General features: G+C 56.9%; 1 protein-coding gene across 1 annotated transcript in view; it reads right to left on the minus strand.

Moving 5' to 3' along the window:
- Window positions 1-23,669, minus strand: part of SMOC2 (SPARC related modular calcium binding 2) — a 122,598-nt gene that overhangs the window by 87,724 nt on the left and 11,205 nt on the right. The window contains exons 4-7 of the mRNA XM_040449244.1: window positions 19,458-19,564; window positions 18,233-18,332; window positions 3,479-3,526; window positions 221-271 (exon numbers count right to left, since the gene is read on the minus strand). Coding sequence (XP_040305178.1) covers window positions 221-271; window positions 3,479-3,526; window positions 18,233-18,332; window positions 19,458-19,564 — 306 coding nt within the window. The remainder of the gene's footprint in view (window positions 1-220; window positions 272-3,478; window positions 3,527-18,232; window positions 18,333-19,457; window positions 19,565-23,669) is intronic.

Here is a 23,669-nt window from a genome sequence, read left to right on the forward strand (position 1 = left end):
TTTGCATCGTGTTGTATGTGTGCCATGGCCACATCCACAAGCCGTGCCCCGAAGCCACCGGGAAAGACAGCAGGTGTCATAAACTTGGAAGCGGCCAAATCCAGTCCACTCTGAGAGGACTCCTGGCAGGTAACCAGCCTGCATGTCCCAGGCCCGTCCGTGGCTGCCCCAGCACGTCCGCAGTCCTCCCCCATAGGACCCTGTTTTAGGCCGGGCTCACCTTCTTCGTCTCCTTGAGGCTGAGTCTCCAGCGCTGGGGCCGAGGCATCATCTGAATTCAGAACGGAAAAGATTTGCAAGGAGACTACAATTATGAGAGTAAGTTCAGTAAGTGTGTATACGGGATGGAAGCTGAGGGCTCGCATGCACCCCACACACCAGCCAAACCACCACCCCCCCCCCCCGCCCCGGGGCACAGAGGGACGCGGGGCCCGGCAGGAGCCCGCCCGAGATGGCACAGGGCGCCTGGGCGAGCAGCCACCTGATGGCTGGTGCAGGCTGCAAACCGGGACCCGGGGGGAAGTGCTGGGATTCCCGTCCCTCAGAACCAGAGTGGCTCAGGGCCCATGAGGGAGAGACAAATGACCTAAGCAAGGGGCCACGGCAGTGGGAATGGGGGCTCACGTCAACAAAATCGGTGGGTTGGGGTGACTGGAGACAGAAGAGAGCTGGGGGGTGGACTGGGGTGGCTGGGGGAGCCCAATATCCCTGCTCTGCCCCCCCACCCCATTTTGCCAGGGCAGGTGTCTAAGGATCAGGCCCTGACTTGCTGCCCTGTGCACCCCTGCACTACCAGCCCCTCTGTCACCCCTGCAGGAGCTGGGGAGCAAGAGTCAACATCACAGAGCAGGACACGGGTGTGGGTGACGGAGCTGCTCTAACGCCATTTCTCTAGAGGCTGAGGCTGCAGTGGGTGATCTTTAATTAGCAGAAAGACCGTGGTTCCCTGGAACGGCGTCAGGTTCTAGAGAGTTCCGAGCCATGGCGGGATGGCATGGAGAATGAGCTACGGGAAGTCTGCCCCCGGTAAGTGGGGCCCCCATCAGGGACACAATCACAAGGCACTTTGTGGGGCTGTTTCTCGCTCAAGCTTGCTCATGTGAGCTCGTTATATAATAATTTGAGGATTAAAATACAATAAACAGTGCGGGAGATAAGGGCCAGCCACGAGGCTTATCTGTGATTCATGACTTTCCCAGATGTCTGGGGAATAAAAATGAAGTTTCTTATAAGTTCTTTTTGGGGGCAAACCAAAAGGCTTTTTCACAAAACTTCAACACTGAACAATCTTTTGAAAAAAGGCTTGCTCTCTGTCAGAACGCTGACACAATGTAATGTCGCCTGTTCGAGAAACTCAAGTTCTAACACTGGAACAGCAACTGCGAACCGTTGAAGATCGTGTAATCCCTTCCAGAAACTACGATGAAACGGGGAGCATATCTACAGCAACCACACACGTTATGAGTGCTGTACATTTTCACCGAGGCCTGGACACATCACCTCTGTGGGGCCACCGGCCCATTCCCCAAATCACTGGCAGCCTGAAAACTCACAGCGAGCCACTCACGGCTACCCAGTGACCACCCGTAGGCCTTCCCTCACCCCCCACCAACGCCAGGGGCCCTTCCTGTCAGCGTGACCCTGCTCACATCACTGGCCATGCTCTGGTCCCTCGTAGACTTCTGTCCCAACATAACAAACACGGGGGCACCTACTAAACTCGGCCTTGAGAAATTGAAACAAAACCACGGGCAGCTGTGTGCTTTTTATTTTTCCCACTAGAGTTTGTAACGTCTCGTTTTTATCCACAAGCCAGTTCTGTCGCCTAATCTCAGGTATTTTCTCATGTCGTGTGCATGTCCAGAGATCAAGAGGCTTCAGTAGAAGGAATGTATTCCTGCCCTACATGAACTTCTGTGCCCACGTACCAATTCCCTAGGGATTTTTGTTTCACTTTTACAGGGCGTTCAACGTGCGTTGCAAGGAACAGGTTTAGGAAACACCTTCTGAAATAGAGCTTCCTTTCCTTTCCTCCTCCCCTGAGCACCGGATTGATTTTCGCAATCATAAATACTGCCCCTTCCTGTTCTCTGAAAAATACTGATACGCCCACCTCAGGATCTTACAGACTCAAATCCCAGCCATTCATCTAACACTCTAGGCGACTTTATCCCCTTTTCCAAACGTAAACTCTCGCTCCAGCCAGCGTTCTATGCCTGCCCATCACGTCTCTCCCCTATTTCCTTCAACTACGAGGTTCTTCTGTTCTACGTTATGCCTGTCCCCTCTCCCACCCCCTCTGTGGCCACCAGCACCTCCCCTTTCATGAGACCACTCGTGTGCCAATCGGTGCCTGTCCCAAGCGTGCACCCGAGGTGCCCCCAGCTCTACCATCCCGCCAGGGCACCACGGTGCCCACCGTAGTCTCAGGACACACTGAAGGCAACATACTTGACTGCAACTCAGCTCTACCCGGCTTTATGCCCCTTTCTTTATCACCGGTTCCTATACTATAACCTACATCATAAAAAAAAAGAGTTGCCTACAATGTTGGTACTAAAACCTTTTTTTTTTTTTTCAATTTTGTCTTGAAAATGACTTCTGGGGGCGCCTGGGTGGCGCAGTCGGTTAAGCGTCCGACTTCAGCCAGGTCACGATCTCGCGGTCCGTGAGTTCGAGCCCCGCATCGGGCTCTGGGCTGATGGCTCGGAGCCTGGAGCCTGTTTCCGATTCTGTGTCTCCCTCTCTCTCTCTGCCCCTCCCCCGTTCATGCTCTGTCTCTCTCCGTCCCAAAAATAAATAAACGTTGAAAAAAAAATTAAAAAAAAACATAAAAAAAAGAAAAAAAAAAGAAAATGACTTCTGACTTTAAAGGTCGATGTAACACAAAGAGAAAAAAAAAGTGTCACTGGGTCTAAAGGATGATGGCTGTGGGAAGAGCGAAGGTGGGGCTCCTGCAAGGTCACGGTGGGCGCGCTGTAGTTTGCACAAGACGAACCCGGCTGCTACGGAAATGGCTCGCTGCTCTACCTGGCTCTCATCACTACCGGTCCCAGGGGAGGCGACTGTCACAATGGGGAGAAGCATTCCTCTTTCTCATGAGGAAGAGTTGAGACCTCTTTCTCGGTGGCCCTCAGCATTACACTCCCGAATTACACGGGGAACCCAGACACCACGCATGAGCCTCTCCCCAGGCAGAGACTGCGGCACCGAGCAGCATGGACAGGTGGCCCCGACACAAGCCACGTCAGAAGGGTCCTCCCGGGGGCATATGTGGGTTACGTGCCCCGCACCTACAGGACCCTGGAGGTCCAAAGGCAGGAATAACACAGTGCATTGAGTGAATATGTAATGAACTCTGTCAGCTCTCGTATCGTTTAGTCCATATTTAAATTTTAACCCAAGGAGCTATTTTAGGGCATAGACTGAATTAGCTTTAATACACTATCATCATGAAAATTTATTTTAAGATAGTTACCTGTTTTTCCTGTGCCTTCCCGTTGGGGTAACTTTTCATTTATGGAACCTAAGGGGGGAAAGAAGGAAGAAATTATCCTTGGCTCCCAAGTGCCCATCCACAGCTGTTACACAAGGCTTCCTTCCACTTCCAATGGTTCACAGGGCTTGTCACTTTCTCATGAGACTGCACAAGCCACCTAGTACCCAGAGGCGACCACGTCATCTGCCGTCACAAGCCCTAAGCTAGTAAACCAAAGATTAGTTCCTACTTCTGTTGCTAACTAGTCGGCCACGTACCTGAGACCCGCACTCTGTAATATACAACACGTCAGTCTCTTCACTTGAAAGACGTCATCATCCCCTTCACATACATCACCACGTTGGGGCAGCAGAATGAATTAGAATTAAAAAGGAAACATTTTTAAAGCAATCAAAGCTATGCAACCGAAGATACTTGAAACCCTGGTTTTGGCTGGATTTCCTTCCATAGAAAAGAAAGTTGAGGAGCCATCTTAGATTGTAGAAGAACACAGGAAAATTCAGAGCTGACCAAGTAATTCCCGGAGTGTTTGTGATGTCTCTGATACACCGAGAGATCCGTGAGATAGACGGGCGGCCCTGTGCTCTCTTCTCGGCAGCTTGAAACAGCACAAGCACGGACTTCCTCCCGCACCATTACAATGCCCTCCCCCAAAGGAATAAAACAAAAAACCGTGCTCAGGACGAATTTGGAGTCCACCTGCTGATGGGGTGAGGACAGTCCGTGCAGGACTCACCGAGGAATGCCAGAGTCACATGCTGGGCTCTGCACCTAGTGCGGACATCACAGACACAGAGGCGAGACCCATCGCTTGTCTTACGATCTTGAATGTGACACTGACGTACAAACCATCACTTATACTAAAGATGTAAACCGTACGGTATTTTGAGACTATTTACCCTGTCTCTTGGGCCATAACGGTAATACAGTAGGAGACGTCCAAGCAGGTCATTGTAGGAAAGGATCTCACGGGACAGGCGTCAACACAACTTCGCAGACACCGTTGGTTCCCTGGAAGCCGGACGGAAGTCAGCAGGTTTACCGCAAGGGACAACGGGCAGTCACGATAAGCACTTCTCGAGCACCACCAACCTCGGGGAAGCCCACTGGGTCTGCCGCAAGTGCGCCCCGTCGGCCCCCAGCTCCGGAGGAGACACGCTTCTTCCTCCAGCCCTGATTCTGGGAAATAACTGAGTCATGTGCATTTGGAAGCTTTGCTCTCCAGGCGACAGAAAGGACCTCGTTCTCCGTAGGACGTCAGAACTGCTTACGGAAGACCACGCCGGGTTACCGCCCTCCCGCCATTTGGGGAAAAGGTACATGGTTTCCAGGCTTCAAAACACAGGATTCTGCTTTTGGCGAGACTCCCCGGGATATAAAAGGGGCCCACGGCGTGGCCTCATCCTCAAGCCTTTGGGGCCTGCCTTTCTTAGATTTCTCAAGGAGCTTAACTGTCTTTCCTCCTCAGCTTACTGTTATCATGTGTTTCTGCAATGAGTCAAAAAACGTTTTCTACTTTTGCCTGAAAATGGTAGTATTCCAGTAACATTTCCGAATATGTAGGTGTTAACATTCTGAGCTACATGTAATTATCCTCCGTAATAATCCGACGCCCCGCACGAGAGGGCTTCTCCACAGCATTGAGGACAGTATTTTGTAACGCAACCATCGAGGACCATAAGCTGTGGATTCACGGTCGGCTGAGAGGCCTCGGGAAAGGTCTCCCTCCGCCTGCAGGCCTGCTTTCTCCCAGACCAACCTGTGCCAGGCTTGCTCACCAGCCCCCGCACCAATCCACGCAAAGAAAATTCCATCCCGTTCTCAGTACGTAAGAAATGATTTTAAAGCACAGCCCAGCGTCGCTGCTAGCCTGCTCCATGGTTCAAGGATTCCGCAACAGAATCTGAAGAGGTCCCAATCACCGCACCTTCCGAATGCCTCTGGACAAAAATCTCCCCAAGCTTCACCGCCTTCCCTGACATCCCGTCCCCAAGGGTGTGGAGAACGGCCAAGCACCGCTCTCCACGCAGCAACACCGCTATGCTGAGCTCGATCCATGAAGGCAGAGCCAGAAAGCAGCTCTCATCTGTCATGACAGCTCTCTCCCGAGGGCGTGGGACCCACGAAACTCTAGGACGTGGGCGCAGAAAGGGGTTTTGAAGCGGGGGGCTCGGAGAGAGCGAACAGCTTCCTAAACCACGCGCTGCTCGGCTGAACCTTCGAGGCCCGATCACTGCTCACGGTCACAAAGACTGCCCTCACATTCACGTTCCAGAGGACGCAGTTGAATTCCCTCCGTCTGTGCGATCTCAGCCCCTTTCAATGCTCTTTTGCTTTTTGTCTTACTGTTCAGTTCTGTTGGGAGATCACTGGCATACGGCACCACATCGATCCAAGGCACACATCACGAGGAAGGGGCTTACCTGCACTGTGGACTGAACAGCAAGGGCAGTTTGCATCATCGTTTCCTACAGACACAAATCATTTGATGCTATTTGAAAAGAGGTGGCTCGGGGCGCCTGGGTGGCGCAGTCGGTTAAGCGTCCGACTTCAGCCGGGTCACGGTCTCGCGTGATCTCGCGTGATCTCGCGTGAGTTCGAGCCCCGCGGCGGGCTCTGGGCTGATGGCTCGGAGCCTGGAGCCTGTTTCCGATTCTGTGTCTCCCTCTCTCTCTGCCCCTCCCCCGTTCATGCTCTGTCTCTCTCTGTCCCAAAAATAAATAAACGTTGAAAAAAAATTTTTTTAAAAATAAAAGAAAAGAGGTGGCTCTCTCTCTCTCCTCCCTGTGCCCCCCCCCTCAAAATAAATAGATACACGTAAAAAGATATTTTAAAAGAGGTGGCTTTTTCTGCAATCGGGGCACGCGTCACTGGCGGAGGAAACCACAGAAACGGTGCAGGGAGCACGACACCTATGGCATAAGGGGAACAATGTGAGGCCCGTCATTCTGGGCGCCCGGTTCCAATGCAGCCGCCCTCGGGAGTACCGACCCGTTGCCGGAGCAGCCCTGATGGAGGGTGCCGTGTTCTGCTGAGAGCGGGTGCCCTCCGCAAACTCCTTCCCCAGCGCCAACCGCTCCTCAGAAACCGCGAAGGAGGCGGGGTCTGGGTGCACGGCTCCGGCGGAAGGGAGACGTTCCCGAGGTCAGCCCGCGGCGGGCCAGCTCGCGTCCAGCAGGCAGGGCGCGGGGCTCCTTCAGGGCCCAGGTGAACAAGCCACGCTGATTTATCCCTCTCTGGAAACTGCACATCCAGGGACAGATTTACAACATCAGAAACAGAGAGCGAGAGAGAGAATGGGAAAAAGAGAGAGAGAAAAGGAACAGAGGAAGGGCAGGCTCCGCTCCTCCTGTACTTTGCGGACACGCATCTCGGCTCGGACACCCGCTCACCCGTCTCTGCCGCGAGTCTGAGAATCCAGCCGATGCCGAGCTCTCTCGGAGCAGAGGCCCAGAGGCCCTGCGCCCAGAGACGGGCCCCTGCGTCCCACCAGCCCCTCCTCCGCCCGGCGAAAACCAGCGGGCTTTGCTCAGGGGTTGCCCGGCTGCTCCTGCCCTCCGGCCCCGAACGGACACCACGCGGTGCAGGGAGGAGGCGGAACCGGGGCCAGAGAACAACCCTGCCAGCTGCCGGCCCCGCCACCTGCTCAGGCGGCTTCCCCGTCCCGACCTCGGCTCCCTCATCCGCAACGTGGGCGGCATCGGGGGCCCCCCCCCCCGCCCCCTCCCGGTTGAGCGAAGACGGGACACCAACAGGCGACAGGCACACGGGGAACGCTCGCTCCGCCGCCTGCCCGGTGCCTGGCGCTCACGCCACTGGGGCCTCTGTCTTCACACAGGAGGCTTTCATCTGCGGAGGGTGACATGGCCCGTGCGCCCCAGCGGGCCCCGCGGCCTCCACTCAGAGCAGGTGGTCAGGCCGGGCACGCTCTCGTGTGTTGCTAGACAAACAACAGGAGAGACGCAGCCCTGAAAGGTTTCGTCTACTTTGGGGAGACAAGGGCTGACTGGAAGTTGCTGGAATAAAGTACACAGTAGTTGTGTGCACGGCTAACCGACACAGTTCCTGCCGTGTGCTGCTCGTTGCTCTAAGTACGCGACACGTGAAGTCACCTAACGCTGACAAGAGCCCTATAAAGTAGGTCTCATCGTGATGCCATTATACAGATGAGGAGACTGAGATCTGGGCGGGTGTCTCACGGGCCCGAGCCACGTAGCAGCATCCATGTGTGCGCCGTGAGCCCTGGGGGGGCTGAGTGGAGGCAGGAAGGGGTGAACAGGCCCTGGCAGAGGAGGCGGTGGGGAGTGGGGGGGGTGAGAGGCGGGCTGGCGGTGAGTGGGGACACGGCGTGTCCAAGGGGACGCCTGGGTCCTCGAGTGCGCCCCGCAGGCTCCTGGTCCCCATCACTCTGTGCACGTCCCCCAGGCAGGGACTCTCCTGTCACCTTGGCCTCCACAGAGCCTAGTGGAAGAGCAGCCTGCACGGGACCGGTGAGGGCAGATGAAACCCTGCCCGCTCCAGACCTCCTGCCCTCAGACCCGCTGACCTGGCGCTGAACGGGCGGGGGGTGAAGAGTGGGGGCAGGGAGGCCGTGTGTTAGATGCAGCGGGTGCCAAGGCCCAGGACGGAAACCCACACTGGCATCAGAGCTCAGAAACCCGCCAGCCCCACATCGCGCTTCCGTCAAAGGTCTGCCCTACAGAGGGCGCCAGGTGTAGACACGTGGCTGAGCCAAGGTGGGGGGGGGGGGAGAGGGGCCCGCCTGCCCCCAACTGTTAGTAAACCCGTAGAGCAGGGCCCCTGCCCGCGTTCCCTCCTCGGGTCGCTGGGACACCCGACCCCATTAACGCCAGCGTCAGGGCTGAGACACTGGACGGTCCAGAGACAATATGACCTTCGCGATCGCTCCATGAGTTTGCAGAGCACTGGCAGGCAGCCCCCAGGCCCGCGTGCTGCCCTCCCTGGCAGGACCCCGTGCCGATCAGTGTGTTCCTGGCTCCCGCCCCACGGGACCTGCTTCGGGGAGCGTGGCTGCTCGTCCTCACGGTAGTGGCTGACCCGCTTTAAAACCAGCCCCACTATGACACTTCCTGGGTGTTGGCAGATGGTGCAGGAGCCGCTTAGCGAATCCCTCATCTTTCCTGGATGTAAGACTAGATGTTATATACCCACTGCGCACAGAACGAAACAGCGGGAAGGATCGCCTGATACGAGACGGCGATGGTTTTCCATACACGACTTCAACGACCACAGACTTTTGGTACGTGCCTGAGGAACCAGGCTTTAGAGTAATTGCAGAGAGAAACGCAGAGCTTTCTGCATTTTTTTTTTTTTTTTTGCTTTTTTTGTTGTTTTCTGCATTTTTAGCCCCTGCCTCAGTTTGCCCTTCCTATGGACTTCCAGGTCCCATGGGTGACCGGGAGTACAATGTTCACAACCAGGGCTCGCTTCCAACGGGCGAAGGTGACTCGCTCCCCCCGGATTTTCGCGGGTTTCCTTGCAGGTGACACCGCACCACCTGGAATACAACGCGGCCTGAACCCCACCGGGCCCCCGAGAGGGCAGCGAGCGCTAACCTAACGCAGGTTTTCGTGAGGCTGGGCCCCTGGGGAGGCCAGCAAGGGAGCCCCTCTGTCTGCAGCAGCCGCCCCCGGGCCCAGGACGGAGACGCCTGCGGGCCTCGGTCCCAGTGGACAGTGGGGGGGGGGGGGCTGTGCGGGAGCCGTGACAAGAGTGAGCCCTGTCCCCTCCAGGCTGACGGAGCCACGAGTCTTTTCTGAGCGCCTCAGATTTGGAAAGGGCCCGGTCTGCCACACTCCTCGTCCCCACAACCTTGGGCAAGGACAGGTCGAGCGGCCCCTGACCAGCCCCCACCGCCACCAGCCATCCTTTAAGGTTGGGCCATGCCCAGCAGGTGGGGGTGGCCCTGGGGACAGTGCTGGGCAGACAGAAAGCAGAAATGAGCTGCATTTGGGGCCCTGCGCCCTGTCCCCCGGCACAACACGAACCCCTGAGCCCTGTCCCCCGGCACAACACGAACCCCTGAGCCCTGTCCCCCGGCACAACACAAACCCGATGGCCCAGGAGAGCAGCATCGGTCACCCTGGGCTACGAGGGCCCCTCTGGGCCACAGCCATGCCAGTCGGTGGTCACTGGTGGCCAGAGGGCCAGGTGACAGCTCCGAGCCTCCCCGGGACTCGCAGGGCGGCTCCCCTCATCACCCGTAACCCTGCCCCAGGGAGGTCCTGGGGCCTCCTGCCCAGACTTGGGCCCCACCCAAGAGGGTGGGGCCCAGGTCGGTCCCAGCAGCCACAGCCGAACGCTCGCCACCAGATGCTATCGTTCCCGCCTCAGACACCCCGGGGTCCGGCCACATGCTCTTTCCGTCTCAGGTGGCACAGAGCCGGTGACAGAGACAGGACCCCAGCAGGACGTTCAGGCCGCTTGGAGGAGACGCCGAGGCAGATACCGTGTCCCTCGCCCAGAGACAGAGAGAGGCGGCTGGCCGGGCGAGTGTTACCGCCAGGAGCGTGTCACCTGGAAGCTCCTCGGAAACCCGACACCCCAGCCTCTCTCCTCCGGGCCGCTCCGCGGACAGAAACTTGAGGACCGCGCTCCGCACAGGGAGGCCCGGCCCGTGCCTTCTGCAGGCCTGCTTATTACATGCCACTGTCCTCATCACATCCCCGTGTCTGCGTCCAGGCCCGGCCGGGCCACGGCCACCTCCCGTTGCTCGTTTGTGTTTCTGCGGCCAAGAAACGAAGCCAACCGACCCATCTCCTCTGAGCGAGCCTGCGGCCAGGCCCACGCTCGCCCCGCGGGACGGAGTGCAGGTGGCGCTGGGGTGGCCTTCCTGGGCCTCGTCTCCTGTGCGGCGAGGCCGGTCCGGACTCCCACGTGCAGGAGCGTCAGAGACCGGGAACGCTCTGAATGTGCCGTCTGCCGGTCTGAGCGCCGACGGTCCCGCAGCTGAGAGCTTCCTTCTCTGCGACGGCAGAGGAGGGGTATGTAAGTCTTTCTTTGCACAGCCCGAGAGAATCCTTCTGGATTTATCTTCCGTTGGCGTCCATGTAATGCCTGTGATGTCTGTTTCCTATGCTTCCGTGTATGCTTTGGAGTCTCAATTTCACGCATGTCAGCGGGTACGTCGCTGGCACAGAGCCCAGCGGCATCGTGGACGGCTTCCGGGCACGGGAGCTCGGCCGCCGCACACACAAATAAGTGCCATAAAAATAAGTTCTACTTGTTCAAAAAAATTCAAAAGAAAACACACATCCTTGTTTGTTTTTGCATAGAATGTCTCTGGAAGGACACAGCCACTGGGGGTGGGACGCAGACCTCGCGACCATCACTCTGACAGGACCTCTTGATTTCTTTCACAGTTTTAGTAAATATTAGAAAACACGACAGAACAGCCATTGAGGCACAGGTGTGGAAAAGGACCCCCTAAAGTGCTAAAGTCGTGAAAGCCTCAATTACAAACTAGGCACCGTATCAAATGTACAGTCAAGTACAACAATCGAGCAGACTGTAACACAAAAATAAAAACGCGATGGGGCACCTGGGGGGCTCAGTCGGCTGAGCGTCCATCCGACCCTTGATTTTGGCTCAGGTCACGATCTCACGGTTCGTGAGTTCCCGCCCCACCTCGGGCTCCGTGCTGACAGTGCGGAGCCTGCTTGGGATTCTCTCTCCCTCTCTCTCTGTCCCTCCCCCACTGTGTTCTCCGTCTCTCTTTCTCTCTCAACATAAGTACATAAACATGTTTTAAAAAATAAATTAAAAATGCAAGTATCAGATACCTGAAAGCACTCTTTTTTTCCCAAAAGGAAAATTAACAGCAAAAGCATGAAGTCTTTTTCCAAGAAGGAAAAGTAACCACAATAAAATACCATCAGCACGTAGTGGAATAATTCAATACCAAGTCCAAATTCGCAAGGAACGGGTGAGCAGACCCAAGGCAGGGCCCTGAGAGGCCCCCAGAGGGGACGGGCAGCAGCCAGCCAGGCCCCCACGGCCACCAGGACTCCGCACGAGGGGCCGGGCCGCGGCCGCTGCTGCCCAGAGCCCACCGACCCACAGGTCCTCAGACTGAGTCTCAGGCAGCCTGAGGAGTCCTGTGCGGTGTAAAAACCACACCACGTGATCCTCTCCTTGAATAGTTGGCTTCGTTTTTTAAAGAGAATTTCAGGATCAATCCACTACCTTCAGAAAGTTTATCAGAACGTTCACGTACCTTGTGTCGGCTGTATCCCATGACCACTTGCACCTCACCAGGGATGTAAAACAAATTTCCTCAACGCTTCAAAACCGGTCACAGGGGTCCCCGACGATTTATATTTTTCTCTGAAACACATCTTGGTGAGTGCCGTCTACACAGCAGCCCGGCAGCCCAGGGGGGCCAGCTGGTTTTCGCGGCACGGCAGGGCGCACTCCCGCCGGGTGTACCTTCCCCTCCGTTAAAGCTGTCTGTGCATACGGTCCCTTGCCAGTGTGCACCGAAACATTCTGTTTTGCTATCACTTTTGGGGAAGAGGATTGTTAAGCCTTAAGAAAAGGCCATTTTGAGGGGGGGAAAGGGGGTTCCTTCTGATCGGTGACCTTTCCAATTCACACAAAGCAGCTCTGAACTTGCATTTCTGTACTTTTCATAAAGAAACGCTTCAGGGACGTTAGCAGCCAGCTGCAGCTGTTGATTTCAATATTTGGAAACTCGGTTGTGCTGGGTATTTCCTTCAAATTCCTCAGCTGCGCAGGGTCCTTAACTTAGTGCCAGGGAAATTCGTTAGTGAAAAACGAACGATTAGCTTCTATGAACGTAGTGCAGATTTTCAGAAGTGATTAGCACAGTCACAGAAATGTGAATTTCCTGCACGCCAGGCAGAGGCCACATCAGCAGGTGTTGTGGACAAACGCGAGGACCGCAGCCCCGCCTACCGTGTCCCACGCAGACACACTGAGGGGCTCCACGGAACCCCACGTCCTCTGGCATTCGCGCCTGGGCCTCTGCAAACCCAAACATGTAAGCTGCCCAGGTAAGCAATCGGAATGTGTGAGTGCCGTCGGCCCCAGGAAAGGACCGTGAACTTACTCCTTCCCGTCCGGGGAAAAGCAAAGCCTCCGATAATTGACACGGAGGGAGAGATGACACTTGTCGCAAAACCTGCCAGGAAATAATCAGGGCCGCAGAGGTGGCTGGAGAGGCGCTGGAACACGGGGTGTGGCGACGTCAGGTTGAACAGGATCTCCATCCCGCGCTCGAGAACTCTCCCCATAACCCACCCTGGTGCAAGACGGGGTGGGGCGGGCGGATCCCAGGAGGGCCTCAGTCACGGTTGCGGGATGTCTCCCCTCCACGCCCCTGTGTCCCCAACTCTGCAGCTGACCTCAAACACATACCTCAAGCTGAGCTACGTACGAAGATTCTGGGGGTACTGAAATATGAAGAAATCGTGAACACAGGTTCAGCTTACAGGGTCTCAAACTGCTTTGTACTCTTGCCGGGAATAAGCTCTTGGCCACGGGGCACAGTTACGGAAGGGACATGAGATAAAAAAAAAACCCTGAAGCTATTTCCAAATAATAGCGAACAGGCGAGCTACAAAAATCCTCCCTCGGAGAAAAGTCCTTTGTCTCTGACTCCTACCCGGCCCCCAGCAACGTTACTCTTCAAATCGTTAGAAGGAGGAAAAGAACACATCCTTACAGAATAAATACAAACCAGCGGTGTTCAGATGGAGACACGTTGACCTGGCCGCTCACCAGCACAGACGACGGGGGCCACGCTCAGCGCGTTCCCTGTCATTTCCTTCACCTCCAGAGCGTCCCCGTGCAGGGAAAGACCCTGTGCACAAAGCTGTCTGCAGACCCAGGAGTCTCGATCAACAGGCCAAGGTGAGCTATAAATCCCCAAGCCATGAGTAAGGAACACCCGCCTTCCGGCAAGCAAGGCCTGGAGTGCACCTGGATGCAGCTCAAAGACAGCTTTTTGGTCCTCAATACTTCTCAAGGCCATATGCTGCCTGCCACGGACATTCACGCTCTCCGCACGAGGGGAGAGACCTCCCACCACCCTCCAGGCCTGCCTCCGGCGCAAGATCCACGAAGAGGAAAGCAAGAAGCAGGAACCATCTAGAATAAATGGTAGGAACAAGACCGTTCCGCTCCCTTTTTATGCCAGACTTTCCCAGAACGATCTCTCCCTCACCTGTCCACCCCTGCCGTGTGCCTGCAGCCCTGGCCCGAGACCGCGTGTCTGCAGAGACCTCAACGCCACACGCACCTTACCTGGCAAATCCTCAACAGATAAATTAGCGATAACAACTAACGGATTCCTCGGGAGAAAGGTACGGCTGGACGTGCCCCGTGAGCCCTAGGCTACGGGTCACGCACACTACGATTTACTAAAGCGGAATCTTAGTACTGCGTCGGGGGTTCGCCGGGTTCAATAATCCAGTCATCGGGAAGGGGTGTCAACTGGGCAGAAGGGCCGGGGCCACCGCATCCCCTGAAGCCTCTGCCTCTCACAGCCTGAGCGCCGCTCACCCGGCGGCCGTGGCTGGAAACACCAAGCAGACCACCCACTAGCTGTGACAATCTGAGCGGCGTCCTCACCCCAAGGGACCATCCTTGACCAGAGCTGGTTATAGACGGCAGGTCTGCAGAGGTAACACCGAGGTGTTAATGTGGTTGGGGGGCCACAAGTAGCCTCCTGCCCTCCGAGAACCTTTGACAGAACCTCCACGTGGCTGTGGATTTCCAACAGGGACTTACACACATTCTCAGCAAGGCGTTCAAGGCCCATGGACTTACATTATTGCACGTGGCCGAAAATGTGGGCTATGGAGGCAGAAAGACAGATTTAAGTCCTAGCTCTGTCCCTTAAAGCACGGAGGCCTTGGGCACAGTCCTCACCTGTAACATAGAAGGTAAGCCCACCTCCCACCCAGGCTGCTGTGATGCCCAACACACGGTGGGGCCCCACGAGCGGCGGCCACCAGGCCTGCCACCCCCCGCTGTCCCAGAACATCGCAGAGGGCAGACGCTGAGGCCATTCGGTCCCAAATCCTCATCCACACCTGTCCCAGCCTCCCTTCCCGCCTCGGTGCGGCCGTCCTCACAGGGCTCCTGAGGCATCTAAACCCCCGCCCTTTCCCCCCGGGAAGATCCTCCGGGAGATGTGTGACCTCACGAGGAATTTAACGCACTTTAACTTTCCACACCTTTTTAAACCCGTGAAATCCTGCACTCGTGCCCGAAAGAACACAAACACACCAGCAGAGCACGACGGACTGTTGTCAAAGACGCAGAGAAACAGCTTCCGGGCAGGAGAGAGAGTCCCCACGTCCAGCCCCCTTTCCAGTCAACACCCCTCTCTGCACCTGTAGTCGCCGTCCCGACGGTGTGATCACCCCTTCCTCGTCTGCCTCTGCGGCTTCCCACCCGAAGAGGCTTCTCCAAGTGCCAGGGGTGAGTTTTGTCTGGTGTTGCATTTTAAATGGACCCGTGTGCCCTGTGTTTTGGTGCGTCCACTCGGGACCACGCTGCAGCCCCATGTCGGCACGAACCGAGCGAACCACGACAGGAACCACGGACACCCAGCCACTGCCCGGATTTGGTGGGTACAGCAAATGCTGCCGCGGACGTCCTGGTGCCAGTCTCTGTCCGGCCGCAGACGTGAGTGCTTTTCTCCGTAGCCGCTCTGCGTCCTGCTGCCGGCACGGGAAGGGCGCGTGGGTTCTGCACCGGTGGCTCCGGCAGCTGTGGGAGGTTCTGTGGTTCCACGGCCTCGCCGGCACGTCACGGATCGCTTTTTCTTTGCGGCTAACGGGGTGGTGTGTGGGGACCCGACTGTAACGTTCACGTGCGTTTCCCTGCTGCGTGAGTCTCAACCCCGTCTCCCGTTCGCTGGCCATTAGCTTCTCTCCTTTATAACGTGCTGCCTGCTTAGGGCTCTGGACCACTTTTGGCTAGAGTCGTTCCCATCTTTTCTTATCCATTAACAGGAGCCTGGGTATTCTGTACTAATGGCTTAAAAATACATGTTAATGGAATATGTTTCTTTCGAAGGTCCTCCTGGGAGAAGGGAGGAGGAGGAGGATCGGGGGCAGGGGCTCTCATGTGCCGCCGAAGCCTCGCCAACACGCGGATGTCTGCCTCCCTCCGCTGCTGCCTGCCTCCGTGGTTGTGCGTGTTCACGACAAACACACACACGTGCACGTTCTAAGTGACAGTCACTCTTTGTGGCTACGTTTTAAATCTCTTCTCCCAGTGTTTACATTTTTATAGCATGAACTTACAGGATAAGCCTGGTGTGAAGTCCAGGGCCAAAGATGATTGTTGAACACTGGGGCTAACCCAGTTTTAGTAAACCGGGCGGGAGCCACGGCCATCGTTCACAGCCGTGGCTAAGGGACCCTAGCCATGAGGCACACCAGCTACGAGACCAGCGGAGAGAGGGGGATACACGCGGAGAGGGAGTCCCTGGCTGTGTGCAGATGAAAGCTCGGCCCTCCGTGGTGCGTGTCAGTGTCATCGCCCCGTGCAGAGCGCCGCCCTATCGCCCTGCCGTGCTGCACGACCTGGGAGGCTCTGTCAGCATCTGGGAAGAAGTTAAGCCATGCTGTGGAAGAGTCCATCATAAACTGTCCACGTGTGTGTGTGTGTGTGTCTGAGCATGACCGGGCATCGCGCGTGCGGGCGTCGGCTCCCGCATCCGGAAGCTCCCTGGTCTGACTTTCTCAACAATCCCCACGACCTGCGGAGCTTCTGAGCACAACGCCTGCTTTCCACGTTCACGTTTGTGCAGAATAAGAGTGCGGCTACGGCGGAGGGCTGACGGGCCTTTTCCGCAGCTGCCTGGAAGTTACTCAACGCACCAGCAGCAGCAGCAGGCGTGGGGCCACTGGCCTCGCTGGCCACTGGCCAGGCCCCCTGAGGTCACAGCCCCAACCCCGGGGAAGTGGAAAGGGACGCTCACCTGCAGAGAGAGGGTCTGAGAGGACAGCCGGCCCCGTCCTCACCCCAACTCTGCCCTGAAACACGGGGCTTTTCCTGCGGTTCCCACACAACACACACCGGACTTCTGAGCAGACTGTTGTCCATCATCCATCCCGTGGACCAGAAAACCCACACGGGCACTCAGAAAACGGAGCACGTCCATAGAGTCAAATTATAATTACCGATGCCTGCTTGGAAAAATACGTCAGCGCCCAGTACAGTGGTTTGATTCCAAAAACAAAGGACTGTTTGGAGAATGTAAGAAATTCAGCCGATTCTGTACATAAAGACCTTCCCGATAAAGATCTTTCAGACGCAGCTTAATTTTTCAAACGGTACCACTAAAATCACAGAGAACAGGCATCCCCCGGCTTTCTCCTTTGTACGATAAGGCTCAGTGCAAGCCGGTGCCACACGCCGGAGGGGAAGTAAGTCTGTGAAAGTACGTCCCAGAGCGAGGGACACACACGGAGGCCAACCGTGTGCATTCATCCCCCCCTTATTCCACAACTCTGCACAAGAATTATTAGGTGCAAATGTTAGCTCGCTAAAAATATTTGTCAGCAACTTTTAGCTCTTGGATAACAAAATAGTTATTTGAAATAAATATATTTTAATTTCGTGTTATGCACACCCCGTGGCTTTTAAGCGATGACCAGTCACTGGAAATATTAGGTTTCGTGTCGCTGTTAATTACAGACGTCATCAGGCTGCAGCGGTTATGAGTTCTGGCCTGTGCCTTGGCTGCTGGTGTAAGCGTCAGAATCATGAGCAGAATTCTTAATTAGAAGATGCCTGACCTTTAAATAAAAAAATGAGTCTAGAAGTAAATCCTGAACGCAAACGTTTCAGTATTTTACATGAAAAATCAGGACTAGGCTCTGTCCTTTATTATCACCGTGGCTACATTCTACTACAGTCTAATCTAGGGACCGTGATGCAAAGGTCACGGGGGCCCCTTCACAGATGCGCCGATAGGTCCTCTCGGCCAATTAATCACAACTCAAGGGGCGACTGGGTGGCTCAGTCGGTTAAGCCTCAGACTTATGGTCTCACAGTTGGAGCCCCGCGTCGGGCTCTGTGCTGACGGCTCGGAGCCTGGAGCCCGCTTCGGATTCTGTGTCTCCCTCTCTCTCTGTCCCTCCCCTGCTTGCACTCTGTCTCTCTCTCGAACATAAATAAACATTAAAAAAAATTCTTTTCAAATCACAACTCAAGCTGAAAAACATTCTCAAATAAAAATGACGTGAATCATTTATATCATTTTCGGTAAAATATTAGTGGAAAACGGACCATTCCGTAAGTTACTCTCCTGCCGGTAAGATTACCTTCGGTGCGTTAGCTCTCTTATGAGTAATAAAGCAACACAAATAAACCATCTGGGGACGGACCTGTGAAGAACGGTCCTCTTTCTCTTTGCAAACGTATACACATAAAACCAGAACTTTCCTTTTTCGTTTTTGCCAAAGAAAACACGTGGGGATTTGCACTGCTGACTGCAGCCCTTGTGGTCGTTCCTAAAAGACTAAGAACCCTGAGTCGAAGAACCTACCAACCTTCAGACCAGGGCTTCGGCTGGGAAAGCCTCTTGAAACCCTTTTCATCCTGTTTTAGGCTCTGTCGGCGACACGAGCCCGGCGCCCCCGAGCCCTCACCACCACCTACACTGCATTTCTTCCGAACCGCGAGCACACAGGCGTGGAGGGTCAGGACGCGGCGCGCGAGGGCACCTACCGGGGCACCGGGGCGTCTTGTGGGCCACGGCCGTGCCACTGACGGGCCTCCCGTTGGGCGTGACGCACCAGCAGTATCCCGTGTAGCTGTGACACTGCACCTGCGGGACGGCAGGACGGGGTCAGCTCGCTGCCGTGCTCGAGGCGGCCCCACTAGGAGGCCACGTGCCTCTTACCTGGCTGCATCTGGACACAGCGGCAGACGGGTGGCCCCGGGACCCAGGGGTTTGTACGCGACCCAGGAGCTTCTGCCGCGCACGCTGGCTCGCCGCCTCTGAGACGGGCCCCAGCAGTCCCGAGACAGGCTCGGTGTCTCCCCACTGCGCCCAGACCGCGATGAGGAGGGAGGGACGGCGTCCATCCTGCCCCCGAGGTCTCCCCAGCATCCCTACCCCCCACCCGGGTATCCACAGCATCCCCCTGCCCCCCTGGGTCTCCCCAGCATCCTGCCCACCTCCGAGCCCCGGGGTCTCCCCAGCACCCCACCTGCCCCCCGGGTCTCCCCAGCATCCCTCCCAGCCCCAGCTCCTCTCCCCCGCACCCCCACTCCTCCATCCACACAGACACACGCCAGAGAGGGCATCCCCTGCTGTCGGTGCCTCTGCCCACTTCTCCCCCACTCCAGCCCCTGCCAGGCCCCCGGAGGCCCAGTGATATAAAAGCACAGCGTTCGCGTCACTATCGGACAGCAGATTGTTTGTTTCTCTGCGAAGGGCTGTGTTCGTTAGCCCCGCGCTTCAGGGATTTTTGCCTTAACGGGGAACAGTGGTGTTGACAGCAAAGACTCGGCCACACGTAAGACAGAGAACTGGGTTATTTTCCTGACTGACTCTGACCAACAAGGTGGGAGGAAAGTCACAAACCCGCCTTGCGCCAGGGTCACCGGCGGCCTGCGCCTTCCCGCACCTGCCCCAGGCGTGGTAAACTAGGACTGCTTCCCACGGAAGGCCCGGGGTCTGTGGGGCCCGCTCGCCTCCCGGAAGGGCTGGGCCAGGCCAGCGCCCAGGGACAGCGGCCGGCGGCACGGCCCCGACGTGGGCACTTGCGCCGGGACGGGCGTGAGTGAGTGAGCTCACCAGTACCACCGCCAGCGGTGACAGTCAGCCCCGCCAGGAACTCCCTTCCCGGCTGTGCACGGGGGCCCCCCGGGACACCCCCCCCCCCCCCCCCCCCCCCCGCAGCTGGGAGCAGACGCTGCGGGGACCGGACGGGGCCAAGGGCCTCACCTGGCTGTAGGTGCCGTCGTCGTTGCATTCCGGAATAAACACCTGCTGCAGCTCCTTCCGGGCCTGCTCCTGGGTGTACTTCCTCTCGGCCACGCACCTGGACACGTCTGCGGGGAGAGCACAGCACACGCACCAGTTACACAACCGGGACCCGCGAGCGCGTGAGCCACCGGGCCACGTGGGGGCACGGGGCCGCAGCGCCCCCGGCGGGAAGGTGACGGGGGCAGGTTTTCTCTGCACTCGATGAGCGAGGGAGCCGAGGCTCAGAGCAGCCGCTCTGCCCGTCCTGCTAACAGGCAGGTGCTGCCTCCTGGGAAACGAAGAAGCTCCGGCCGTGGCCGGCTGCAGGCGGGCTCTCTGCGGGTCCAGGCCGCACGTGGGGGCCCTCGGACACCGCGCCGGCCCGGGACACCCGCCCCACCTGAAGACCGCCTCGGCGGGACCTGCACAAGGGCCCTCGCGTGTGTCGCACTGTCCCGGGGTCTCAAAGCGATACCAAGGTCCTGCCCCCTCCAGCTCCAGGAGGAAAATCTGACAGCACGTCAGATGAAAAGCCGAACAGCCTCAGCCCGCCCTCCTCTCTGTCCCAGACTTTCAGGTGGTGGCATTAGCGATGCTGCGGCAGAACCTGATAAAAAGCACCCAGTTCCTACTGCTCCTCAGGAAGCCGTCTCCTGAGACCCAGTAAGTCGGTGAGAAGGGAAGCAGCTAAAAACACCGAGTGCGTCTCGTCTCCTTCCGGACACAGACACCCTCAAACCAATCACGGGCACGCGGGTGTGCACGAGGGACGTGGCGGCTCGTGAGCGAGGCCGCCGTCCCCTCCGCCACCCCCCAGCCCGCACCGGCCTGCGTGCGACACGGGGGCCCGGCGGGCAGCGCCTCCCGCTGCGGGCCCCAGGCCTCCCGGCACGGGCTCCGGGACGCGAGCCCCTTGGACACCGCAGCACGGCGTGCGTGGCCAAGCACCCACGTGTGTCGCCCACGGGCCTCTCGCCCTCCGACACGCCACCACAAGTTCACGCTCCCTTCTTTGGGTCGCCGTGCGACTTAGCTCATGTGAGTTTTAGAGCTTGAAAAGACAGGCTTTCCCCGTGTTTCTAAAGTGTTTCCAGATTTATTTTTTTTTAATTTTTTTTAATGTTTATTTATTTTTGAGACAGAGAGAGACAGAGCATGAACAGGGGAGGGGCAGAGAGAAAGGGAGACACAGAATCTGAAACAGGCTCCAGGCCCTGAGCCGTCAGCACAGAGCCCGACGCGGGGCTCGAACTCACGGACCGTGAGATCATGACCTGAGCCGAAGTCGGACGCTTAACCGACTGAGCCACCCAGGCGCCCCAAGTGTTTCCAGGTTTAAATAACAGGCTGTCTCGATCTGAAGGGGCCTCTGGACTCCGAGAGCCGCTTCTTCAAACGTGTGCCCTGGCCAACAGCTTTAGATGGCGACTTCTCATGGTCTGGTAGCAAATCCTGCTGGCCCTGACTGCGTGCCCTCTGGGCACCCGCTGCGGGGCTCGGGGCCGCAGCCACGGCCCCAGCGGCATCGGCCTGCTGAATACAGACTCTGCTGCTGAACATCCCCGTCCCCGGCTTCTGCGGACCCCGAGCCGCCGGCCGCGCCGTGTGTCACGGGCATGCGCGCTGCAGAAGACGCTCTTCCCCCCAGGCCGGTGCTCGTGTGTTGATCTCCGCTTTGGCCTGGCCAGCCGGCACTCGGCAACATGTGGTTTTAATGCAGCCTGTGTTTTAGCTGAGGACAAATCACCGCTTTGCTGGACTTGTGTCCTCGTGTTTTTAGCACAACCTGTGGTTTGACCGTCTAAAAGGAAAAGCGACAGGAGTTCCAGCTTGCACGGTCTCCACCAGGGTCCCGACGGAATCGCAAATCATTTCTAATACTTGAACTATCGTGGAACGTGCCAAGAGAGCATACATTTTCCAAACAACGTGTGGGCCTCGTTCCTGGCCTGGACGCACTTCCTTCAAAGACTCTGCGCTTAGCGCTGATCGGACGTCCTCGGACAGGCAGCGCTCACGTCTGACGGAGACTAAATTCCGAGTTTTCGTCTGGCACATGGCAGGCTGTGTGGTCACAGGAAAGAGGACTCTGAGGCCCGGAACGGCCGAGTCGGCATCAGATGTCCCCCGAAGTTAAGTCCGTGACCACCTACTGAACGAACGTGCCGTCCGTCTCCCACCGCCGGCCTGGTGTCCCTTTCCTAGATCTTCTGAATGACGGTCTTCACGACTGAGCAGGGTCTGGACGGCACCCACCAGATCAATGCTCCTGAAATATGCAAAATGCCAGGGATTTCGCTCAAAATTAGTCACGCCTCCCTTGTGCTCTCTTCAGCGTGTTACTTCCTTCATTGTGGTCGGAACACTTCACAAGAGACCCACTTCCTCAGCAAGCGCTTCTGGGTTCCACGCGCCACAGAGCGCTACAGGTGATCCCGCATCGCTGATACTCTCCGCCGCGGCCGTAAGGTCACGTTAAACCCCTACCTTGTTAACGTGTACACGCTCGGGATAAATCGAACGCCCCCCCCCTTTACAGAAATCCACGTGTTCAGCCCAGCAAGATGCGGGGCGAGGCTGGATGTTTTTCTGGCCGGTGACTCGGTCTGGAATGGCTACCGAGTGGTTTTGACTTTCAGCCTGGTGCCGTGTGCTCTCTGAGGTCCAGACGCCCTCACGGCTGTGTGCCCATGCCCGGCACAGGCCCGGCCCCGGGTGAGGTTGGCCTCAGGGCAGGGGAGCCGGATGAGCAAAGGCCACCAGACAAAGGAGGCACACTCTCCCTGGGCGGTGGCCTCCGAAATGATGGCCCTATGAGACACTTTTATTTTTGCTGGCATCCAGTGAAGGCAGACGCGGGATTTCAAAGGTTGTACTATTTTATCCACCCATAATTTCAAAGGCCAGACTCCGAGGAAAATGGAGGACTCAGCACCACCACGCTCTTCGCATAAATAGAACGTTCTGTGCTTCCTTAACGTCGGTGGGTGTGCGGTGACGCAAGGCCAGAAGGGCGAGCAAGGCGCCCCGTCCACCGAGCCACTGCCGGTCGGCGAGGGCAGGGGTGCCCTACGTCCTCCGGCACCACTCCGTGACCGCAGCGCTCTGGAGAGGGAGGGGGGAGGAACAGAGTTTCCCTTTTACATAAGTGTTACCGTTTCAAATGCAGAAAGACAGAAACAAATTATAATAGGAAAACCTCGAGTACATGCTTGGGGCTGCCAAGCCATACCGGAAAAAACCTACATGCGCTGCAAGCTGTTGCAAGAATGTATCGAAGTATTCGGAGTCTGTGCAACATTTGTACAGGAGACGACCGGTCACAACCATCTGCCGGGTAACTGATAACCGCGAGCATCAGGGCATCGAACGAGACCACGGCGCAACTGTCACCACGTCCCCTTTACGGAGTCTGAGTGCCACGCTCCCGGGTCCGGCCGGTGCTGCGCTGACGCTCCCGGCTCTGCTGGTGAACCAGCGCTGCGGGAACACGCGTGTGGGTGGAGCACAGGGAAGACCGTTCTTCACGCCACATTCCAAAGAGTCTTGTGCTTCTGATCCCGGCTGGAACGTGCGAGCAATGATGCTGCTTCCCGTCGTGTCTACTTTAGTCCGCAAGGAAGGACATTTCTAACCTCAGACCTGTTAGAACACCATAAAAGAGTGAAGGTGAACGTGACTGGCGTAGGGTTTCTGCAAGAGAGACGCACAGATGTGACGAAAGTCCTAGGACACCGCTTTCTGCAACGGCTACTTCAGGTGGCCTGCCTGTGGGAAGGAAGTACAGCTTCGACACGGCACGTAGCACGAACAAGGACCCCGCCTGAAGACTGGATGCAGGAGAGAGTCACGTGTACACACACATGCACGCACAGAGGCACCTGCACACACACACACACACAGACAACTCCCTTGCTGTCAAGTTCCTTTTAGAACAATGCACGATTGATCTCTCCTCTTGTCTGGTGGCCCAGAGGTTTTTACTCACCATCTGTGCACACAGATGCACACACGCACACACATCTGTACACATACACATGCTTACATGGGTACACGTACATATATGCAGATACACAGGTGCACGTGCACACACAGATACACACACAATACACACCCACACCCACACCCACACACAGGTACGTAGACACACAATACACACCCACATGCACACACACACACAGATATGCACAC

Source organism: Herpailurus yagouaroundi, unplaced genomic scaffold (assembly GCF_014898765.1).
Source record: "Herpailurus yagouaroundi ecotype Mexico unplaced genomic scaffold, PumYag 198, whole genome shotgun sequence".
In the NCBI taxonomy this organism is placed as follows: Eukaryota; Metazoa; Chordata; class Mammalia; order Carnivora; family Felidae; genus Herpailurus; species Herpailurus yagouaroundi.